The 20,928-nt window shown below is 44.5% G+C and overlaps 1 protein-coding gene across 1 annotated transcript in view; it reads left to right on the top strand.

Annotated features, from left to right (window-relative positions):
• Nucleotides 1-2,923: 2,923 nt before the first annotated feature.
• fam20ca (FAM20C golgi associated secretory pathway kinase a) overlaps nucleotides 2,924-20,928 on the top strand; it is a gene marked incomplete at both ends in the record, with an annotated part of 35,674 nt that continues 17,669 nt past the window's right edge. Inside the window, 3 exons of the mRNA XM_080856123.1 lie at nucleotides 2,924-3,561; nucleotides 5,110-5,291; nucleotides 8,033-8,111. Coding sequence (XP_080712249.1) covers nucleotides 2,924-3,561; nucleotides 5,110-5,291; nucleotides 8,033-8,111 — 899 coding nt within the window. The remainder of the gene's footprint in view (nucleotides 3,562-5,109; nucleotides 5,292-8,032; nucleotides 8,112-20,928) is intronic.

Genomic DNA, 20,928 nt, shown 5'->3' on the forward strand with positions numbered 1-20,928 from the left:
ACTTTAAATTATACTGGCCAGTAGAACATTTTGGTATTGTGTGCTATGTATGCGGTGTTTAACTGTTTACATGTTAATATGTTGTGTAAATAAATATGGAATTGTTTTTTCGAAGCTGTCCGAGTTGATTAAATGGTCATTTAAATTAGCATCCCACCACCGTAGTTATATTTTCTCCAGACAAAATGAAATGAGCCATATCATTGGTGGGAGGGCTACATACACTAGCTTGCAACTATTAATATCTTATTAATAACTCATCATAATACAATAAAAAAAACAATCGTTTGAAAATAATGGTATTAGACAATAAAACAACGTTTTTTCAGTTGATCAGATGACAATTTTAAAACCATAGACATATACATGTATATATACATTATATAAATAGTTTAAACTAGAGCTCAAAATGACGTAATCACTTCCGGTTTCTGTGCCTCACCAGCTCCGAACCTCACTGCACGTCCCTGGTGCTCCCAGAGGTCGCTCTACTGAACACGCTCTTGTTAAGGTGATCGTTACTGACATTTGATCTCCTTGTCTACCATACGAGCCCTTTCAAGAGTACTGTCACTGATATGTGATTAGAAAGCTGTTAACTGAAGGCTTCAATCAACTCAAGGGACATTTTTATATTATTGATTGTTTAAATTCTAGATATGACCAATATAGTTCTGGAATGACCTGCAAAAAAAAAACTCACTCCTCACGGCTTGTAATGTGTGGTGGCAGAGTAGCAATGCGGCTTTTGTTTTCATTACCCAAGACTTTAGGATGTGATACTTTCATTTACTTTCAGGACACCAATTATCCTTTAAGTCATCCAACACACACATCATCCATGATCCAGTCCCTTACCTCTGCACATAGTTATAGCACCACCGACGCTTATAGGTGTTTATAACACACATAGGCATAGCAGTGCTGTGCAATTAAATCACATCTCTGTCTAGAAATTAAATCATACATTTTCCAGCCCTCTCTTGACTCATTGTGACTGAAGGCTATCATCCTTATCTTCCAACCAGTTCAGTCAAGGTCAAATTCATCAACAATCTTGACATTATGACTACTGGCCATGAAAGTTAAGAGAACCAGGGTGTTAACATCAAGCCTGGGGGTGGGGAAGTCTCAGAATATTTGTCTTACTCTGTCACCTGTAATATTAATGTACATTATTTAGTATCCACCTTGCTTTCTCAAATGTCCTCTCCTCTTTCTGATTATCTGATTAAAAACAGCATGCATTGTGATTTCTCTTGTCATTTTTGTTAGAGATTTTGGATGAAAAAGGCTGATTAATGTATTGTAGAATAAATGGTACAAGATTTACTTGTTTATATATAAATGTGTGAATTTAATTTATTGCATTCAGTATTCCTTTCAAAGAACTTTAAAAAGCGGTGAGCTGTATTGTAAAAGCCGACACTTGACAAGACAAATTAATGCAATCCAAATTCCCTAAAGACTGTAATTGGCATATTGACTGTGCTGTGTGGAAAGCAAGCCCTTGTAATCCTAAAGTCCACTGATGCTTGTCAATGATGTAGTGACAGGTTGTCTCAAGTCACCATGTAATTCATGCCCCTACTGATTCATAATGTTACCATGTCAGACACATCGGTGTTGGTTGCACTCTTTCTCAATCATACATACACACTTATACACAGACAAACACCCACACACACTCTCTCTCTCTCTCTCTCTCTCTCTCTCTCTCTCTCTCTCTCTCTCTCTCTCTCTCTTTCTCTTTCCCTCTCTCTCTCTTTCTCTTTCTCTCTCTCTCTCACACACACACACAACCACATGCACCAAAAAATTACATCATGTAATTTTGTCTCATCCATGTAGTATTGTGTTAAACTCTTTAAACCCATGTATCAACCTCATAAGTGGTAACTGAGGCAAAATGACTAGTGTGGTGTCTGAGACAGCATACTATCTAAAAGCAGAGCCATGCCAAGGCAATATGCATCTAAAAACCAAGTCGGGCTGTATGAAGACTTTCCATGCGACTCCAATGCGCCACCGCCCCCATTCGCTCTTGAGGGGATTGCAGGCTGCTGGTGTTGCAATCCAAGGGAGGTTTCGTAGCTCGCTTTCCCTGTCACAGTCGCTGCCTGTATGTAGAATCAGCCAATCTCGTGGCACTGACGCTGGTTGAGGCAGGATTCAGAGAGGCTTGATCATAATATTTAACACACCCACCCAGTAAGCGCTTGAGTCCGGCTCCGCGGAATGAGCAGGAGGCAATCAACGAGACAAGTGCAAGCAGATCCAGCTTACACCTGTCAAACTGCTCGTTCTCCAGCTTTTTGTTTGAAAACGAAACAGCGGCAGGCGTTGACTAAAAAGCCTGTTTTGCGCTTATCGTTTGGTGTCCTCTAATATTTTTTTTAAGTTCTGAAGTTATTTTATTTAAAAAACGACCTCTTGTCTTCAGCACGATACTCCACCTCAAAGCTTTGATGGGTCATCCATCAGCTGGATGTTTTTGTTCATCTATATTCAAATAACAAGTATTTATAGTGACACTGACGGGTGTGGAGGCATGTGTTCTATCTTCAAAGAACGCAGGATGAAAATCTGGATTAATACCTACTAGTTTCTTCATTTGGTTGTCATATTTGGCGTCGCAGTGAAGACCGGTCGAGTATGATGGAATAGCGGTACATGGGCAAGAGTGCTACATTTGATAGCGAATATTTGTTTGATTTCATCCTATGTTTTGGGAGGCTGTCATATTTACCTGAGGCACACTGTCAATGCCGACAAGTTCAAATTGTACCGTGGGGCTCATGATATCTAGGCTCAAACGAGACCCCGAAGAAGCTTAGCAAATAAAGAATTCTAAGACTTCTTGAACATGGAATTGCTGACATAAAACGCAGTATTTTTGTAGTATTCTTCTCATGGACACCGAATGGTGTATATTGCATGTCGTACAAAATTGACTTCTTTGCGTTGGTGGTGTTATCTTGTAATAACACACAATATAATCAGGACAGTCTATTTAATTGTAAATGTAAAGATGATATTGTTTCGTAAATTCCGTGTTCTTATCCTCATGGTTTTCCTGGTAGCGTGTACCATGCACATTATGATAGACTTGCTACCGAAACTGGAGAAACGTGCGGCAGGAACGAACTCTGGCACAGGAGGCTGCTCGTGCTCCCATAATCCGAGCGAAGAACCACGGAATTGGGCAAAGCAACAAGCGAGGTCGGGACCGGAGTCGGGTTGGCCTAACAAACACACTTTGAGGATTTTGCAAGATTTTAGCAACGAGCCAAGTTCCAACCTCACCTCTCACTCCCTGGAAAAGGTCACGGGGGCAGTAGATAAAGCTGATTCTGAGAAGCGCATAACGCTGGTCCCTGGGAACATCAAGGATACCGGTGCGGGAAAGAAACGATATGCCCAAGGTTTCTCACGTCTAGCAGCTTTGTATGACCACCCTTTGTACAAGATTGACCCGCCCTCGCTCAAAGACGATGACACTTTGTTCAGCGTGAATACTGACATCCGTCTATACCCCAAAACTGCTGGCAACCCAGAATGGTAAGCCGTGTAAAAAGTAAATTGGCTTTGGAACAAAATTCGAATCTTTGTACAGGTGCTTTATGTTTTACTTATTGGTGTAGCTCCACTCGTCTGTTCAAACTGTCTTTGAAACACTGAGGCACTGATCTTTGGTTCCATGCTCTCCAATCTCTCAAAACATCTTGCTTTCTTTCAATCACTCAAGGTCCGATTATAAATGGAATCTCCTTATATTCTAAGTGTTCGATTGGCTCTATAAATCCTCGTAATCTTCATCTTTTTTAACTGTAATGAGGTGTTTAGATTGACAACCTCTATGAATGGTGACAGTATTCTCTCAGAAGGACTATAGCAAAGAGGACAGGAACAAGGTCGATTTACTGAAAGCTTTAGCCGATGTTTTCCTTGTATAAATAAATAAAATATCCTGGGCTTGTTTTTTTGTGGGGTCAACGTGCCTTAACATTTAAGTAATGAATTAAGTATGAGTTGTATTTGATCAGTGGCCAAGCAGGTTAACAGCCGCTCATTAGCCGCACGCTAAACCCCAGTGAAAACACAAGAGCCGGTGTATTCTGTAGAGCAAACATTGTCTTCCTGATTAATCTCAATCCTGGCTGTGTAGGTAAGGAGTAGGATTAATCTCTTGGTGGTATACTGGGCCAGTGTGTTAGAGTAATTATTAATCCATCCTACATTGTATCACCTATCATCTATAGACAGTGTTTTTTCTTCAATACGTCTTTGTTAGAGTAATGAGGAAAATGGGATTAGGTAATTGCAGCTATAGCAGGTGGTTGATGATTCAGGCAAACTTGCATGGTAGCAAGGGGCTATTAATGGTCATCATTGTTCATTTAACATGTGCTGCGATAGCTCTAAATAGTGTGTGCACTCTCTTTACACCAAGTGGAATTTCTAGTGTTGTAATTAGAGCTAATGATTTTGCTATTGTTTAATGTCATTAGCTTACAGCTCTTAATTATAGCTATGTAGACAGTCTTCACTATTTATTTCTGGGATTTGATTAACATGGTAATATCACTGTGCTCGTACTGTAGCCACATTCAAACATCCAATAGAAGGTTTATCAGTCATCGGGATTAAGCACTTAATTCAAATGACACACAGAGACTGAAGCGATCGACTATGCCTTTTAAAACCAGTCAGGAGTTATACGCTAACCTTGTCAGTCTGTAGATTGGTATTCATCGAAAAACAATCTTTAGACAGCTCTCAAATGAAGTTCTTTATCCAGTGGCATGATTAGACCTGCTCAGATCTCTAGTTTGCATTGTACGGCCACTGGAGCCATCAGCAGACTGCATGCACAGTGAGATATTCACCTTCTTTCTGTTCCCTCTATTCCCACTCTCTCAACTCTACCCCCCCCCCCCCCCCCCCCATTCTCCACACATCCTTTCTACTCTCCCTCCTCCCTTACAACCTGTTCACCTTCCTTCTCTCTCTTCCTCTCTCTTTCCTCTTCTCCTCTCTCTCTTCTCTCCTCCCCTGTGCCTCTGCTAACTCCCTCACTCCCTCCCTCCCTCCACCCCAAACCTCCAGGCACAACGAGGGCAACGCAGAGGAGGAGGAGTACAGCCCAACGGGGGGAGCCACAGCCGAGTCTTACCCCAACTGGCTGCGCTTCCACGTGGGCATCAACCGCTACGAGCTCTACTCCCGCCACAACCCCACCATCGAGGCACTCCTCAAGGACCTGGTCTCCCAGAGCATCACCAGCGTGGGTAAGCGTCAGTGTGCCCATGTCAGTGGGCAGCCACCCAGTCAGTCTCTCTGCCAGCCATACATACACAGATATGCCAGTGTTATATAATGGCGTGGTTTAGCGCTGAAATGTAATCTTGCGTTGTCACAAAGGCGATCATGCTAAGTGGTTTATAGCATGTTCCAGAGCAGGAAGGGGTCGCGCAGGGGGCAAGGCAGAAACAGGCCCAGTGGAGGTCTGCCATGCAGTGTCTAGACAGGCAGAAAATGATCATTGACAATCACACTCTGTGTTGTTTGTTGTGTGTGTGTGGGTGGTTTGTGTGTGTATGTGTGTGTGTGTGTGTGTGTGTGTGTGTGTGTGTGTGTGTGTGTGTGTGTGTGTGTGTGTGTGTGTTTGTTTGTGTGTGTGTGTGTGTGTGTGTGTGTGTGTGTGTGTTTGTGTGTGTGTGTGTGTGTGTGTGTGTGTGTGTGTGAGTGTGTGTGTGTTTGTCTATGTGTGTGAGTGTGTGTGTGTTTGTCTATGTGTGTCTGTCTGTGTCTGTGTCTGTGTCTGTGTGTGTGTGTGTGTGTGTGTGTGTGTGTGTGTGTGTGTGTGTGTATTTGAGTTTGTTGGGAGGAGGTTGCGTGTGTGTGTTTGGAGGAGGTTGCATAGGTGTGTTTGAGTTCAAATTGGTTGTTGGGAGGTTGTGTTTATTGTGTGTGTGTGTGTGTGTGTGTGTGTGTGTGTGTGTGTTTATTGTGTATGTGTGTGTGTGTGTCTTCTGTATGTATGTTTGGGCGTGAGGAAAGGCCTCACCCAATTAAAGGTATTAAATTAAGCATCTAGTCATACAACTTTAGCCACAGCTGAGAAATTGATCATACGCGCTGCTGTTAATCTGTGCATTCACCTATAATTTCTAAGTAATTTCCCACCTAAGACTCTTCCGTACGAGAAGATTAAGTATGAAGTTGCAGTTGTGAGCTGTTTTCAGGTAGAACAGGACTGTCTGGTTTCTAGCGAGTATGAACTAGGTGATTTGTCTGTCAAGTGGAAACAGATATGGATATTACTGCTCAGCAGAGCCCATGCTCTCCTGGTCTTGGCCCGTCCCTGCAAGACGCTGGATGGGAAAATCCTCTGAAAGGCCAATCCGTGCCAAAAAAGGCAGAGCGGGCAGCCGAAACGTAGTTTCGTGTTTCTAACACCGCTTTGTTGGCGAGATCAAATCGGAAGGGATTGCACGAGAGTGCCAGATTCACTCCACAAAAGAGATAAGTGTTGTCCTACATTTACCTCACAACAGTTTTGGGTCTTTCCCCACGTCTTGGTCAAACAGCCCTTTTAAGGGAGTGTTATGTGAGCAGTGACCTTAACGACTTTTCCAATCCACTTCTGGAGGGCCTCCAACTCGCCTCAAAGCATCTGAGCATCTGGAAAGAGAAATGGCCTCCGAGATCGCTCCAAGCTTAGCAGGAAGTGAAAAGACATGTAATCCCTCATACAAGGAATGCTTTGATAGCAGGCTGGCATTACCTACCTGCGAATAGGCGAAACACTGAGGTTGTGATAGCTTTGTGTTTTTTATCTCGGACGCAGTCCAGAAATCACTTCCACAAATGCCATTAACACTAGCCACTTTCAAAGTAGGATCTTTTAAAATATTGAGGTTAAGGTTAATTATTATTATATTAAGGTTAATTATTCAGATAGACACATTTTCAGCATGAACCAGATATCAATTAAGTATTAAGTATTAAATGTCTTAGCAAGTTAACATATTATAAGTTTGCATATTACTAATATGTTTTTAAGAAGCCAGCTGTTTTTTTAGACTTAAGCAGATGTATAGTTATTGGCATGATATTACAAGGAACATGATAGCCCATCAACAGGCAGCAACAGGACTAGCATCATGTGTGTAAACAGACACGGATCTCGGGTGTGAATGAATTGCAGTGTGACAAAGACGTAGCCTCCAGTGCCACATCTATTTCTGCTTTTTGACTTTTGCTGTTGTCATTTTTGCACTTCTTTCACAGGCTTAATTATCACTTTGTAATGAGATTATGCGGCGCTTAAGACCGGGTGCTGTGCAGACTGCAGATCTTATTGCTCAGGTAGACTAAGACTTGCCTTTTAACGCGCAGACCAGAACAGTCTTGCCAAGCTTCAAAGCTGAATATTTCAGATGTGGGTGGGGGGAACAGATAAATCATTTCTATATGAGCACATAAACACACTCACACACACACACACACACACACACACACACACACACACACACACACACACACACACACACACACACACACACACAAACAGTCACTGTTGTGCTACATGAACACAGTAACCTTGGAGCAGGATGTGGAGTACATAACACTGTCTCTTTGAGAGACGATGCAGTGTGGTGTGTCTTTCATACACTGACATGCCCACCCTTCCCTTCCCTCTGGTGTGTCCATCATACACTGACATGTCCACCCTTCCCTTCCCTCTGGTGTGTCCCTCATACACTGACATGTCCACCCTTCCCTTCCCTCTGGTGTGTCCATCATACACTGACATGTCCACCCTTCCCTTCCCTCTGGTGTGTCCCTCATACACTGACATGTCCACCCTTCCCTTCCCTCTGGTGTGTCCCTCATACACTGACATGTCCACCCTTCCCTTCCCTCTGGTGTGTCCCTCATACACTGACATGTCCACCCTTCCCTTCCCTCTGGTGTGTCCCTCATACACTGACATGTCCTACCTCCTCTGTGTCTCTCCTCACAGCCATGAAGTCCGGAGGCACCCAGCTGAAGCTCATAATGACCTTCCACAACTACGGACAAGCCCTCTTCAAACCCATGAAGTAAGCCCTGCTCAGAAATGTATTTATACTAATGGACATATACTGGACATACGCTCATGCACGAACAAGCACACACACACAAACACACACACATTTACATCTGCACAGGAATTCACTTATTGGCCCACCATTTGCAGTTGTCTGTCCTGAATTCCTGGTTGTGATGTGTTTGCGGCCTGCTTGAAGTCGGCGTCCTGTGGATTGTGCATCTCTGTGACGTGGTACCTGCTCTGTTTAGCCCAGCCGGGTACCAGAATGCAGCAGCCCCCACCCCCACCCCCACCCATTCTTACAGACAGTGCCAGGAGCATGCTGCATAGCAATGCTTCTGATTTGTTTCGGATGCGTGAAGAGACAGCAGACATGATGAGGAGCCGCTGATAGGGTTAGGTTAGTTAGATCTGTTCCGCAGTGGGATGTGGGATCCCCCCCCCCCCTTTACTTTCTTGGTGGGTAATAACGATCCTGTTTTTAATTAACACACACTGGCGTATGTGTTAATTAAAAAGCAAGGAGAAAAGGAAGCTGTCACAAGTGCCTGGAGGATATTTGCCAGCAGCTCTTTCAGCCGAGGCCAGCTTATGAAACCGGCAACTGAATAAATGTATATATTTATACGTGCACATATAAACACACACACACACACACACACACACACTTAACTCTCTTTCCTGTTGGAGTGTCATCTCCTCCTCTGCCTACTGCTGTAGAGTGCACATCCATGCTCAAAGGCACTCCTTCTCTTCCTCCTCCTCCTCCTCCTCAGCCCCTCTTCCCCACCATCTTCAAAAAGAAAGGAAGAGAAGAAAATGAAAAAATAAAAGTGGAAATGAGGCGTAGGCACTCCTGGGCCTTGAGTATGCTCCGGGCCCCAGAATGCCCTGCAGCTTCCTGGTGGATCCGTACACTGTACCGCACAATCAGAGTCCCTTTCATCCAAATATTGTGCCATGCCACACTGGAACTTGAACCTTCTTTTTGTTTTCCCTAGTGAGTGGGGAGTGTAATGTTTTGTAGTACTGCTGTAGCAAATAACTATTATTGTGTTCCTTAAGGCTGGGTTATGCAGTGCTGCCATATTATACAGCATTGTCTGTGCTGTGTTGTAATGGTCCCTGTTGTGTATCTCTGTTGCTCGGCACTTTTCTTTGCTCAGAAGCCTGGGCCCGGTGGGTAGCCTAACACACCCATGTGACAGCCAGGGGGGTTGACAGTAGTGAACAGAGACATGGCATTGCACTGCCACGGTGATCTCTGCTCCAGCCCGTGTTTCTCCTGACATTGGTCTGCAACTGTTCCTTTGCCTTGGCCACCTACTCGGCTGCTGTGTAACAGGACTGCATATGAGGAAGCCTCAGGAGCTGGCTATTCATCAACAATGGCCAGGGCAGGGCAGTGCAGGGCGGGGCAGGGAAGTTGTGTGTTGCTTCAGAGATAAAAATTGTGTCCAGAAAAAACAGATGCTTGAATGTGTTGCCAGGCTGACATTTTGGAGGACTGTATGCCAGGTCAGCGTCTACTGCAGCGTATCACTGTGTAACATGTTCAAAAAGTGAAGGTTTAATCAGATGTGTGAGTGTGTGTGTGTGTGTGTGTGTGTGTGTGTGTGTGTTTGCAGATGTGCATATGTGCATGCGTTATTGAGCACAGCTGTCGCCTCATCTCGATCACACTGCGTGGTCACTTCCCCTTTAAAAAATAAGGCCCCATCTGCTGCTGCTGTCGAAGCATCGCCAGCAACCAGGAACTCCAGCAGACAGCTGTCTTGGAGATAAGCTATGGTTTAGCGAGACAGTTTGCCACCTTAATGAGACGTTTCTATTCAAATTGCACATCTGAGACGTGCCTCCGGTCTATGCCAGTCTGGAGTTCTTGGCGAAGCTTGTAAATGCTCTTGCATATAAAAGCATCTCTCAATTTCTGTGGTGGACCAGATGACGTACCACACCACAAGCCAGTGGAGTGTGTGCTTCTAGGGAGCAGATCTAGCAACACAGAAGAGTGTGTGAATCTAGGGAGCAGATCTAGCAACAGAGAAAAATAAACTTTGCTGCATAAAGGGGAAGCAGGTGAATGGAGGATGGGGGAGGGGATGCGGGGTAAGTTCTCTCCTCTCTCCCTCCTGCAGGAACAAAAGGCCTTTCATCCAGACACCACACAGGCACGGGATCTCCGATCAGCTAGTTTTCCAATGCAAATAAAGGACAGGTGTGGCACACAGAACAAATAGGTAATCAAAACATGTTGGTCATAAGCAGACATGCTGACACAAAAGTCTCCACGAAGCCGGGGTGTGTATCTTCGAGGTTCCAAAATCAGGACAGAATAGACATCAAGCTGGCTTTGAAATCTAAGCCTGACACTTGAAACCCACTCTTCTCTCCCAGCTTTTCGCAAACCTTAAAACCAATACAAATAAATGAACATGGAGGTTTTTTTGTTTGTTTGTTTGTTTGTTTGCTTTTTTTTGCTCCCCTCACCTGCCACGGTGTGCCACTGAGCCTGAGATTGTCTTTGATGTGCCCCTGCTCTGGGCAGAATGCAGATGCAGGCTGGTAGGCAGTGGCTGGCATGCGAGGTTGGCGCGGGTGCAGGCAGCACAGCTGCTGGAGAGGCCTGCCGCGTGCCCGCTCTCAGCATGCCTGCCGCGTGTGCAGGAGAAGGTCTTGAGAGATGGGCAAGGAACCAGGGCAAGATGCAGCTCCAGAGCTCATTTCACTCTCTCCTTCACTTACGTTTGCTCTCACTGTCTCTTTCTCTCAGTCACTCACTCTCTCCCTCTTTTACTCTATCTCTCTGTCTTCCTCTCTGTCATTCTCTCCCTCTCTATCTCTCTTCCTCTGTCTCTCTCTATCACCATGCCTCTCTCCCTCTCTGTCTCTGTCTTGCAGTGACTCGTTACATCTCCCTGCATATCTTCATATCACTCCCTCTGTTTCCTATGCCTTTGCTTTCCCTCCTTCTCTCTCCCTCATCGTGGGGTTTTGGGAGCTCCCTCCCTCCGTCCCCGTGAGAAGAAGAACAGCAGTGCGATGTGTGGGGCAGAGCAGGAGCAGGAGCAGGAGCAGGAGAGCTGGGCTGCGTGAAGCTGGGGAGGCAGGCAGGGGAGGTTTGGGAGGCGCGTCTGCTCTGGGCCAGAAGGGCTGCTCGGCCCAGGGTTTAATTATGCTGCAGCAGGGGGTGGGGAGCCGTGAGCCCCCCTTAGTACCAGAAGAGAGAGAGAGAGAGAAAAGATGAAGATGGAGATGAAGAGAGTGACTGATGCAGAGATATGGATACTGAGGGCATGGAAAGGTTGTAAAGAGAGCAAGTCACCAAGAGAAAGAAATGATAGAGTGCAACGATGTGCCTGAAGAATGTGGAAAGTCAGAAATAGCAGGTAAGAAGGAGAGAAAAGACTGAAAGAAAGTGAGAGACTGATAAAGGGAATTTGAAGAGGATATCTGTTTGTGTGTGTGTGTGTGTGTGTGTGTGTGTGTGTGTGTGTGTGCTTTGTGGTGATGTCCAGCTGTGATGGTGTGTGTGTGTGTGTGTGTGTGTGGGTGTGTGTGCTTTGTGGTGATGCCCAGCTGTGGTGGTGTGTGTGTGTCTATCTGCTGGGTGCAGGCAGGCGGTCGTGGCTCAGAGCCAGAGGGGCAGCTCTTAGGGCCTCGGGGCTGACTGACCCCTGCCTGCCATCCAGGCCCGGGCTCCATCGAGTTGGACCACAAAAACAAATTGGCCACTGAAAGAATGTGGGATTCAAACCCAGAGAAAAAAAGAAAGAAAGAAAATCAAGCTGGCTGAGGGAGATTTGAATGATGCAGAAGCTCCCGGGCTGATGAGCCAAAGCACTGCAGGGTTCCCTAGGATTGGAATTTAAAGGTAACCGTCCTCGAAGTTACAGAGAGGAGAAGGGAGTGACAGTCCCACAGGTGCTGGAGTCATTGCAGCCCTCCCTGGAGTGCAGTGCAGGGTGATGTGTGCCAATTTAATTGGATTGTTCATAAAAAAAACTGAAAAAGAGAGGAAGCTAGAACCCTGATTGTCCATATCTTCAAAGAAGTGAAAAACGACGCCCCAAAAAAGCACCATGGGAATAAGTGTGAATCTCAGGCCTTGGACTAGGGACATCAACCTGTCAGCCAATCCTCAGGAAAGCTATGTGACATCATCCTGATGACTTACACTTCGACTTACGCTTCGAGGCTGACATTAAATCATTTTGATTTTCTGTTGTCTTTTGCACTACCATTAAAACAATGGTGACAACCTATTTTGACAAGCCGTGACCAAATGTTCTAGTCGAGGGCATTCCAGCTGTTGTACCTTTTTTTGTTGAAGTTGGTGTTCTTTTTAACTAACAGACAGCCGATATGAACCCACAAGCTGTTCCAAATATCCCACCCTCAGGTTTTCACCTCCTGGAGGTGTGATGGAGTAGCCGTCCACCCCCCTTCTCGAGCCCTTCAAATGAAAGACAGGACGACGTGTGTGTCCACCCAAGACAATGAGATTCCCTGTCTTACGGGTTGGGTCAGATTTCAATAGCTGCTCTGTGTAATGGCATGCTGCCGCATTCAACGCCAGGAAAGCAGGCTGCTCCTATTGACTTGTCCTTCTGCATGAGGTAGCAGCCTCTTAGGCACTTCGTGGCATAACCCTGGGTGCATGTTTATAAGATGACTACAGTGTTTTTTATTCGTTTTTGTTGTTGTTGTTATGACAGCTGGATGAGAGCTGCATTTAAGGAAGAGCATGTCAAAACTATCTCACTGACCACTTGTTTATCATCTCACAGCATCGCCTCTCATTTGGGCAAATCGGAGGCGTTGTGTTCTGTTCTCTTGCTCTTCCTGTTGACATTCGGCTTTCATTGCACAAATGGTTCCGGACTGAACTGTCGGTTGCGGTCCAGTTTCTCCTCGTGTTTGTGTATGTTGTTGGCCTCTCTGTGACCGAGAGTTGATTCTGGTCTCACCGTGTGTAAAGTGTGTGATGTGTGCAGCCCTACCCCCTCTGACTGACTCCACCATCACCACCACCGTTTCTGTTCCAGCCGCAAGCCTTGGTGCGGTCGACGTGGCCGGCGCTGCTCTCACTCCGGCTACATCCTTGTTTTGTTGTTTTTGTCGGCTTTGCATGGGGAAGTTGTTGTTGCTGATACGGATCAGTCATCTGAGATAACTTCTCTGTACACCATCCCCCGCCCTACCCTGGCCTGTCCCTGTGTCTCGCGTCCACAGTGTCGTCTCGAACATATCGAGTAGTCAAAATACAAGGTGATAACAGCACTGGGTTCGTGTTTGAGCGCAAGTTACACGCCGCAGCATGACTCTCCATCGCCTCCCACTATGTCTATCCGTTTCTCTCCTTTTAACTCTCTCTCTCTCTCTCTCTCACTCGCTTTCTCTCCCTGTTCCTTTCACTCCACTCTCCACTTCTCCCTTCACCTGTCTGTGTCACTTTTCCTTTTTTCCCCTCCTGTCATCTCTAGCCTTTTCTTTCCCTTCCTCTCTACATTTCTGTCTCTTTCTCCACCCTATTCCATAGTGTTTGTCTCTCTACCTGTGTGTACGTGTCAGCTGAATGGTGGTGTGATCAAAGCGAGTGTTAGTCGGTTGCAATCAGTGGAGTTGCACAATGACACTCCGCTACAACCCCGAGCACAATGAGATGCAGGTGATTATTTATGCAGAAAAGAACCTTATATTAGCGGTGGGACACAAGGCTTCCAGCGTGGCTGAGCTGCAGTACGTGGGGATCTAATCCAACTGAAGCCTGCGCTTCACTATTGAAAGTGATTGTGCTTGCAAAAAAGAAAATGTTCTCCATTCTTATCTTGAATGCACACACACACACACACACAACACACACACACACACAAACAAACAAACAAACACAAAGCTTCACGTAGTTGCACACAACGGCACGGCTTAAATAGACGAGCATGTTTCCTCAGTCAGCTCCATTGATCACAGTCCTAATGGAAGATTGCTGTAGTCTATGTTTTTCTCCAGATCAACAGGAGCCTCGTTCTTTTCAAATTCATGAGGAGGAGATGAGTCTGACAGGGTTCTTGTCTTCTGACTGCTTCCATCCACTCCAGAATTCATAGTGCTATTTAATTTTTTCACCTCACTGATGGAAAAAAGCAGTACCTGCCATGCTGAAAACACAAGCCTGTGTGTGCTTTTTTCTTCTTCGGTTCTTCTTACATGCATTGTGTGTCTCCTGTGAGGAACGTACAATAGCCCTGCGTCAGCTCGAGCACTCAGGCACAGTGCCTCCACCCATCTCACGTCTCACGCATTTGTCTAACTTTGAGCTCTGGGGTTCGTCCCCGATGACTTTTAGAGGTTTCTGCGGCCTTTGGTTCTGTTATTCTTGTAGTTTTAAAGAGGAAAGACCCAGACTAGCCCCAGTGTCTGTCTGGGCGTAATGCATTCTGACACATACGGCTTTCAGTCAACATTGCCTTTTGAGAGGGCGCTTTTCTTTTTTCATTCGAGACCTGCAGTGCTCTTAACCCCAAAAGGACATTGGCCACTGAAAGGGAAACTGGGATCTCAGAGGGTACTATTATACTGTGTTTGTTTGTATGTTTATGTGTGTGTGTGTGTGTTTGTGTGTGTGTGTATGTGTGTGTGTGTGCATGTGTGTTTGTGTGTTTGTGTGTATGTTTGAGTGTGTGAAATTAATGACATAGTGGTTGATAAACAACCTTGCATGTTTGAGATAGATAGTACTTAAGGTTTCTGGCATAGGCAAGCCTTTTCTAATTGTGAGTTCCTGATTGCTTGGCTAATTGGTTGGTTGATCCATTTAGACAGGAAAGACTGTTCAAAGCACACACATTAAATGCACTGTTCATTCAGTCAGCATCACAGGCAGTACATTTCAAGTCATTTAGCCGACTAAATCTTCAGTCATTCATTCATCTCTATATTGACTTCAATCTCTTTTTATCTTAAACCTTCATCTGTAATAAGAAAAAAGTAAAAAAAAGAAAAAAGTGGAATTTTCATATCTTGGAACAGAGGGAAAGGGGAATGAAGCAGGCCGACGAGGGATATTTGAATGATGCCAAGGCTCCTGAGCTGATAAGCCAAGGCACAGGAGGGTTCCTTTGATAGGAATTCAAAGGTAGCCGTATCCTCCATGGGAAAAAAGGAGCAAAAATGTCTTGGAAGAAGGGGGTGACAGACCCACAGATGGTGGAGTCATTGCCTCCCTCAGTGGAGTGGAAGCAAAGATGGCTTCTTTGTCTGATGGTTAAATTAGAGACCAGGTCCCACCGTAGCACCCCTCCATTCCCCTCAACCTCCCCGTCGGTGCCGGATACAGGTGGGACTTTCAGGAGCAGGTCAGGTATCACAGGGGTCGGGGGCAGGTGCAACCTGATCCCGATGCCCGCCTTTTCACTGCCCTCGCCTTGGCACGACCAGGGGTGCGAACAGAGGAGGCTCTGTGCTGGTCTCTTCGTCAGCGTTTGGGCCATTGTGTCTCCGGAGATGGTGGCCATCTTGGCTCCAGGGAGCCCAGGGGCAGGGGGGGAGGGGCAGGAGGCTCCCCTGTGTCTCTGCTGCTGCTGAGTGTGGAACCTGTGGACAGGCAGTCATGGTGACGCCTCAGCGGGGTCCTGTTCTGCATGCCACAGCAGCGTGCCATTACCCTCGGGGGGTGCTGAGGCTTCATCTGTGGCCAGGGTGGCTTTTTGGCGTAGGGTTTCAGTGTTTTGTTTGGTTTTGGGTTGTTTTCGTAGCGCAAAACTGAGGCGATGGTTGCCAACAGAAAGGAAGACCAAAGCGCTTTTTGGCTGCCCTGGAGGTGTAGATGAAGGCCGGGCAGAGCTTACTCATTGCATTCTGGACCTGGTTGGATTAGGGGGGTCAAGCTTCCTAAAGCTTTTCCATTTCAAAAGTTCTGATATGAACAAAAGATACATCAGTGACTTTAGACAGTTATGGTGTTTTACAGAGTACACATACTTTTGCTCACATCTCACACAGCCGGCAATATATCACATTGTGGAATATGCAACATATTTTACGTCTCTCACATATTTCAGAATTTATTTTATTTTTGGCAATCTTTATTGGGATTCCTTTAGAAAATAAACTCATAATATGACTGCATCAGAGTGTCTCTCCATACATCAGTACATTCAGTGGAAATATTTGCATTTCAACTTGATATGAATACTTGAAAGGTATTTGTTGTTTCCAGGGACAACCTCGTCACCCAGAAAATACTCTTATTTACTGATCCTAATGCAAGAAAAATCCAATAATGTGGGTTTGTAGACAGTATAGTCCTTCCTATTCTAGAGAGTATACTTTGACAGTTAGCCATTTCTGGTCACTAGCATTTAGCAGGATCATTCATTTTGTGCTTCACTACGAAGCAAACCTTTTATGGGTGACTAAGGGCAGGACTTCATGTCCATGTCCCTTGAAGTCAGTGGTAAATGGGAGACAGAGAAAGACTATGATGGAAAGCCCCTGTGTAGTACAGCTTTTATTAGAAAAAGATGATTTGACGCAGCCATGGTAAATCTAAACAGATAGATTAAAGCTGCTGTCAGAACAACTGTGACAACATCAACTCTGGCACACCAAAAACAAGCCAATGATGACATCACCAGCTGCTGAATCTTAATATGTTAAATGCTTAAACTGCTTATCTCTACTAGTAAAAAGTCTCTTAGTTATTATTTGTTGAACCATTGTACAGTGCTGTATTGCTGTGGTGCTGTAAAGTGAACTGTAAACTAAATGCTCTTCAGTATGAGCTATTATAGCACCTACTGTTTGACTCATTCATGACTCCATCTCCCACAATGCTGCAGTGGCTTACAGAGAGCTGAGGGCAAATCTATCACCACCACTGACTTGGTTTACAGATAATGTTCCCTCAATGTTAGTTAGAGTGTTTTAAGTGGTGCTTTTGATGTTCAGCTTTTGAAAGAAACTACAAATATTCATATTCATAATATATATAAAAAAATGATGATCCAACCTTAATGAACTGCATATCACATTTCAAGAATGACTTCAGTGTTATCCTTCATCTGATATCTATACCTGATCTGTAGACAGCCTATTATTACGGAAGAGGCAAGGGGATGGTCTCAACCACCACCACCACCACCTCCACTCACATTCCACCAAGGAATCAGGAACCCACAACCCACTAAGTGATGTTTGTGCATTCATTCTATTTAAAAAGGGAAAACCACCAACCACTGATGGTTACAGGAAGGGTGGCAGGCTCAAATCAGTGCACTGGGGAGAGAGACTCAAACACAGAGCTTGGGATTGCACAAAACTGGGGTTTGGTGAAGTACCAGCCCGCTGTCACCATTTAAAGAGATTCCTTCCATTTTCTAGCTTTGCCTCCTTATCCAATGTTAAAATTAGACATACTGCATGCAAATACAAAAGTAAATTGTTTGTGCGGATCCTTATGGCCAAACAGGTCATACCAGCCAGGAAGCAAGGAACAGAAAAACACACTTTATATTTTGACCATGATTCAGCCCTGTGGGTTGAGTGTATAAACAATGTATGATGAAATGTACCTGTCACTCAGGTTCAAAACGGGCCTGTAAACCACAAATTCATGCCACAGTTAAGACAGCACTTCTAAATCAACGGCAGTATCACTCATGCAACTCCATTGCAAATGGCACTTTAATGACACTCACACTGCATTAATTAGTGAAAAAAATGGATGCTGTGCTCAAAACCACAGTGTATTCTGGGATGGCTGATTTACTCGACAGTAAGTAAAAGCAAAATTGTTTTTTTTTCTCCTGAGGATCCTCCAGTTTTTATAAGCAGACACAGATGGAATGAGGCTCTGCACACTTTCTTCCCCAATCCTCCTTCTCGGATTCTTGGGCTGATAAAGCAGGTGCTTAGACTGGGCTGCACCTCCACTTGGTTGCCTCTGGAAGAATTGTACTAGAACATTCTTTTAAAGTGTCAGAGGTTGGTGTCAAAATCAATCCGACTGAGGGTCAGTTTTCAGGGTACTAGTAAGAGATTTCTGATAGATGCCAGTGTCCAGTGCCACGGACCCAGTCAACCTAGCACTTCATACAGCCGCGGAAAAAATTAAGAGACCACTTTTAAAAAATTATCAGTTTTTCTTTTTTTACGATTTATTGGTATGTGTTTGAGTAAAATTAACACTTTTGTTTCATTCTATAAACTACTGACAACATTTCTACTGAATTTCAAATAAAAATACTGTCATTTAGAGCATTATTTGCAGAAAAATGACAATTGGTCAAAATAACAAAAAAGATGCGGTATTTCCGATATTGATTTCTGATCTCTTCCTAAGTTAAAGCATTAGTATTGTGTAGTTTAAGAATGTATATGAACTTGTTTTCTTTGCATTATTCGGGATCTGAAAACATTCCATTTATTTTGCTATTTTGACCAATTGTAATTTTTCTGCAAATAAATGCTCTAAATGACAATATTTTTATTTGAAATTTGGTAGAAATGTTGTCAGTAATTTATAGAATAAAACTAAAATGTTAACTTTACTTTAACTCATACCAATAAATAGTAAGACCAGAGAAACTGATCATTTTCAAGTGGTCTCTTAATTTTTTCCGCGGCTGTAGAATAGAGTCATGTCCCCTTTTGCCTCTGTATGATAGAGGCAAATAATCTGCCCCTTAATTGATTTTGCTCAAGTTGAAAGGGAATACTCGATTCACAAAACCATGATAAATAACAGAGGTAGAAATATACTATACATTTGTCCCAGTGTGTTTGGAAGTATGACAATGAAGTCACATCTCTTCTCATATCCCAGGTGTAACGAATGTAATATACCAGTGTCTGCTTTTAGGAGTTTTGTGATAATGGTGCCATGCAGACAGCCACTCTCTGCAGACACCATGGGAAATGGAAGTGATTTGAGGCTTTTGGTTTTTCATGTTCGCTCAATAAATGCTATGAATAGACGACTGAAGAGTTAGCTTTGCTCAATATATGCTATGTATAGACGACTGGATAGTTAGGTTTGCTCAATATATGCTATGAATAGACTACTGGAGAGTTAGCTTTGCTCAAAGTTAGTATTTTTTTTTAATCCACTGTGTCTGACAAGACCTCAGTGAAACCTTTTGGCAGCTCCTGCGGGGTAATGACTTGTTAAAGCTGCCACTGCCCGTTGATGAACAGGTCCACACGTGAAGCATGCTAAGCACAAGGGCTCAATACCCGGGGCCGGATCACAACGAGGAGCTGATAAATGGCCATTGATTTCTGTAAGCCCTAGAAGACATAGGAAAAAGTGCTTAGAATCACCTTTAGAGGAAGGTGCCACCATCGAATCTCATTCATGCCACGATCAGCATTCTGCACATTTAGCAACCCTTTGGTCTGGAGGAGGGTACAAATTCAATCCAAACTGAATTTGTTCTACATTCATTCTCCATTAACACTGTTAGGCTTGTTTTCCACATTGGAAATAAGATGTAGTCCAAAGTTGGCTTGCAAAAGCGTATCTATACAAATTAATTTTTACCTTTCCACATACGCTTCCTCCTGCCCCATACCCCTCTGAATAAGGAAAAGAAACACAATGGAAAGATAGATGTGCACTCTCTTCTCCTCTGTAACAGATGGTATGCGGGTTACACACACTGTCCATCCCTTCAGCTGGGAACAATGCATTATCTATCATGCTTTTCTGGACGTTGTTTTGTAGGCCCCGGTCTGAAGACAGATTCCTGTTTCTCCTCAGAGCATTGTGCCCATCTGTCCAATGAAAGCACAAAGGCAATGAAGGGATGGTGGAAAATAGAGAGATCAGCAAAAAAGTCTCTTTCTCTCTCTCTCTCTCTCTTTCTCTCTCTCTCTTTCTCTCTCTCTCTCTCTCTCTACCTCTCTCTCTTTCTCACTCTATCTCTCTCTCTCTCTCTCTCTCTCTCTGCTTCCATACTGGTTCAGGTCTAAGTTCATATCTCAATTCCACGTGCTCCTGTCAACAGCAATCTGTGCCTATCCAATTCTACAGCATGAAAGGCGGCTTTATGTTACTCCTGTCGTTGCTCATTCCTTTTGTTAGCCTAGCAGATGCAACGGCGGAGCGTGAGTGCTCTTCTCTCCGGATGTTTTCATCTACATGCCACAAAGAGAGAGGCATGTAAGCCTCTATAGAAGCATGTACTGTATGCCTGAGCTCATATGTCAGGGCATTATAATTCCCTGCATTAGGATCACACACAGTTCACATTCAGTGACAGTTCTAACCAATGTCTTGGATTGCATTAGCCTGCCAAAAATAGCGGCTAATCCTCCACTGTTGGTAAGCATAAAAGCCGCATAGCCCATGCTCTTGAAATGGTTCCCATTGTTCGCCCATCGTTCTCCTGGGTTTTATAACCTGGCAGGTCTAGAATAAACGTAATATAGGGAGAGACAAGCACTTGTGTTTGGAAAGAGTCCCAGCTTCATGTCCATTCGGGGCCAAAGTAGGGAAGAGATGTGAGAGATGCTCGTACAGTATATATATATATATATATAGAGAGAGAGAGAGAGAGAAAGAGAGAGCGCATTTGTCATTCATTACAGTGACTCATGGCTAATGGGTTGGACTACACATGGTGTACCTCTTGTTCCAAAGGTAGAGTGGGGATAAGATGAGGCTGAAAGCACCCTTCGTCCCCATCCTCACCCCTCCTCCCCACCCCAAATGTCACTTCTCATTCTGATCAACTCTCCCACTCCTCCTGTTTCATGTCCTGGCAGATGAGAGAGGCTAGGGGGGGAGAAAGAGCAGAATTTACCGACATAGCCTTCCAAGAAAT

This window comes from Sprattus sprattus, assembly GCF_963457725.1.
Source record: "Sprattus sprattus genome assembly, chromosome: 18".
In the NCBI taxonomy this organism is placed as follows: Eukaryota; Metazoa; Chordata; class Actinopteri; order Clupeiformes; family Clupeidae; genus Sprattus; species Sprattus sprattus.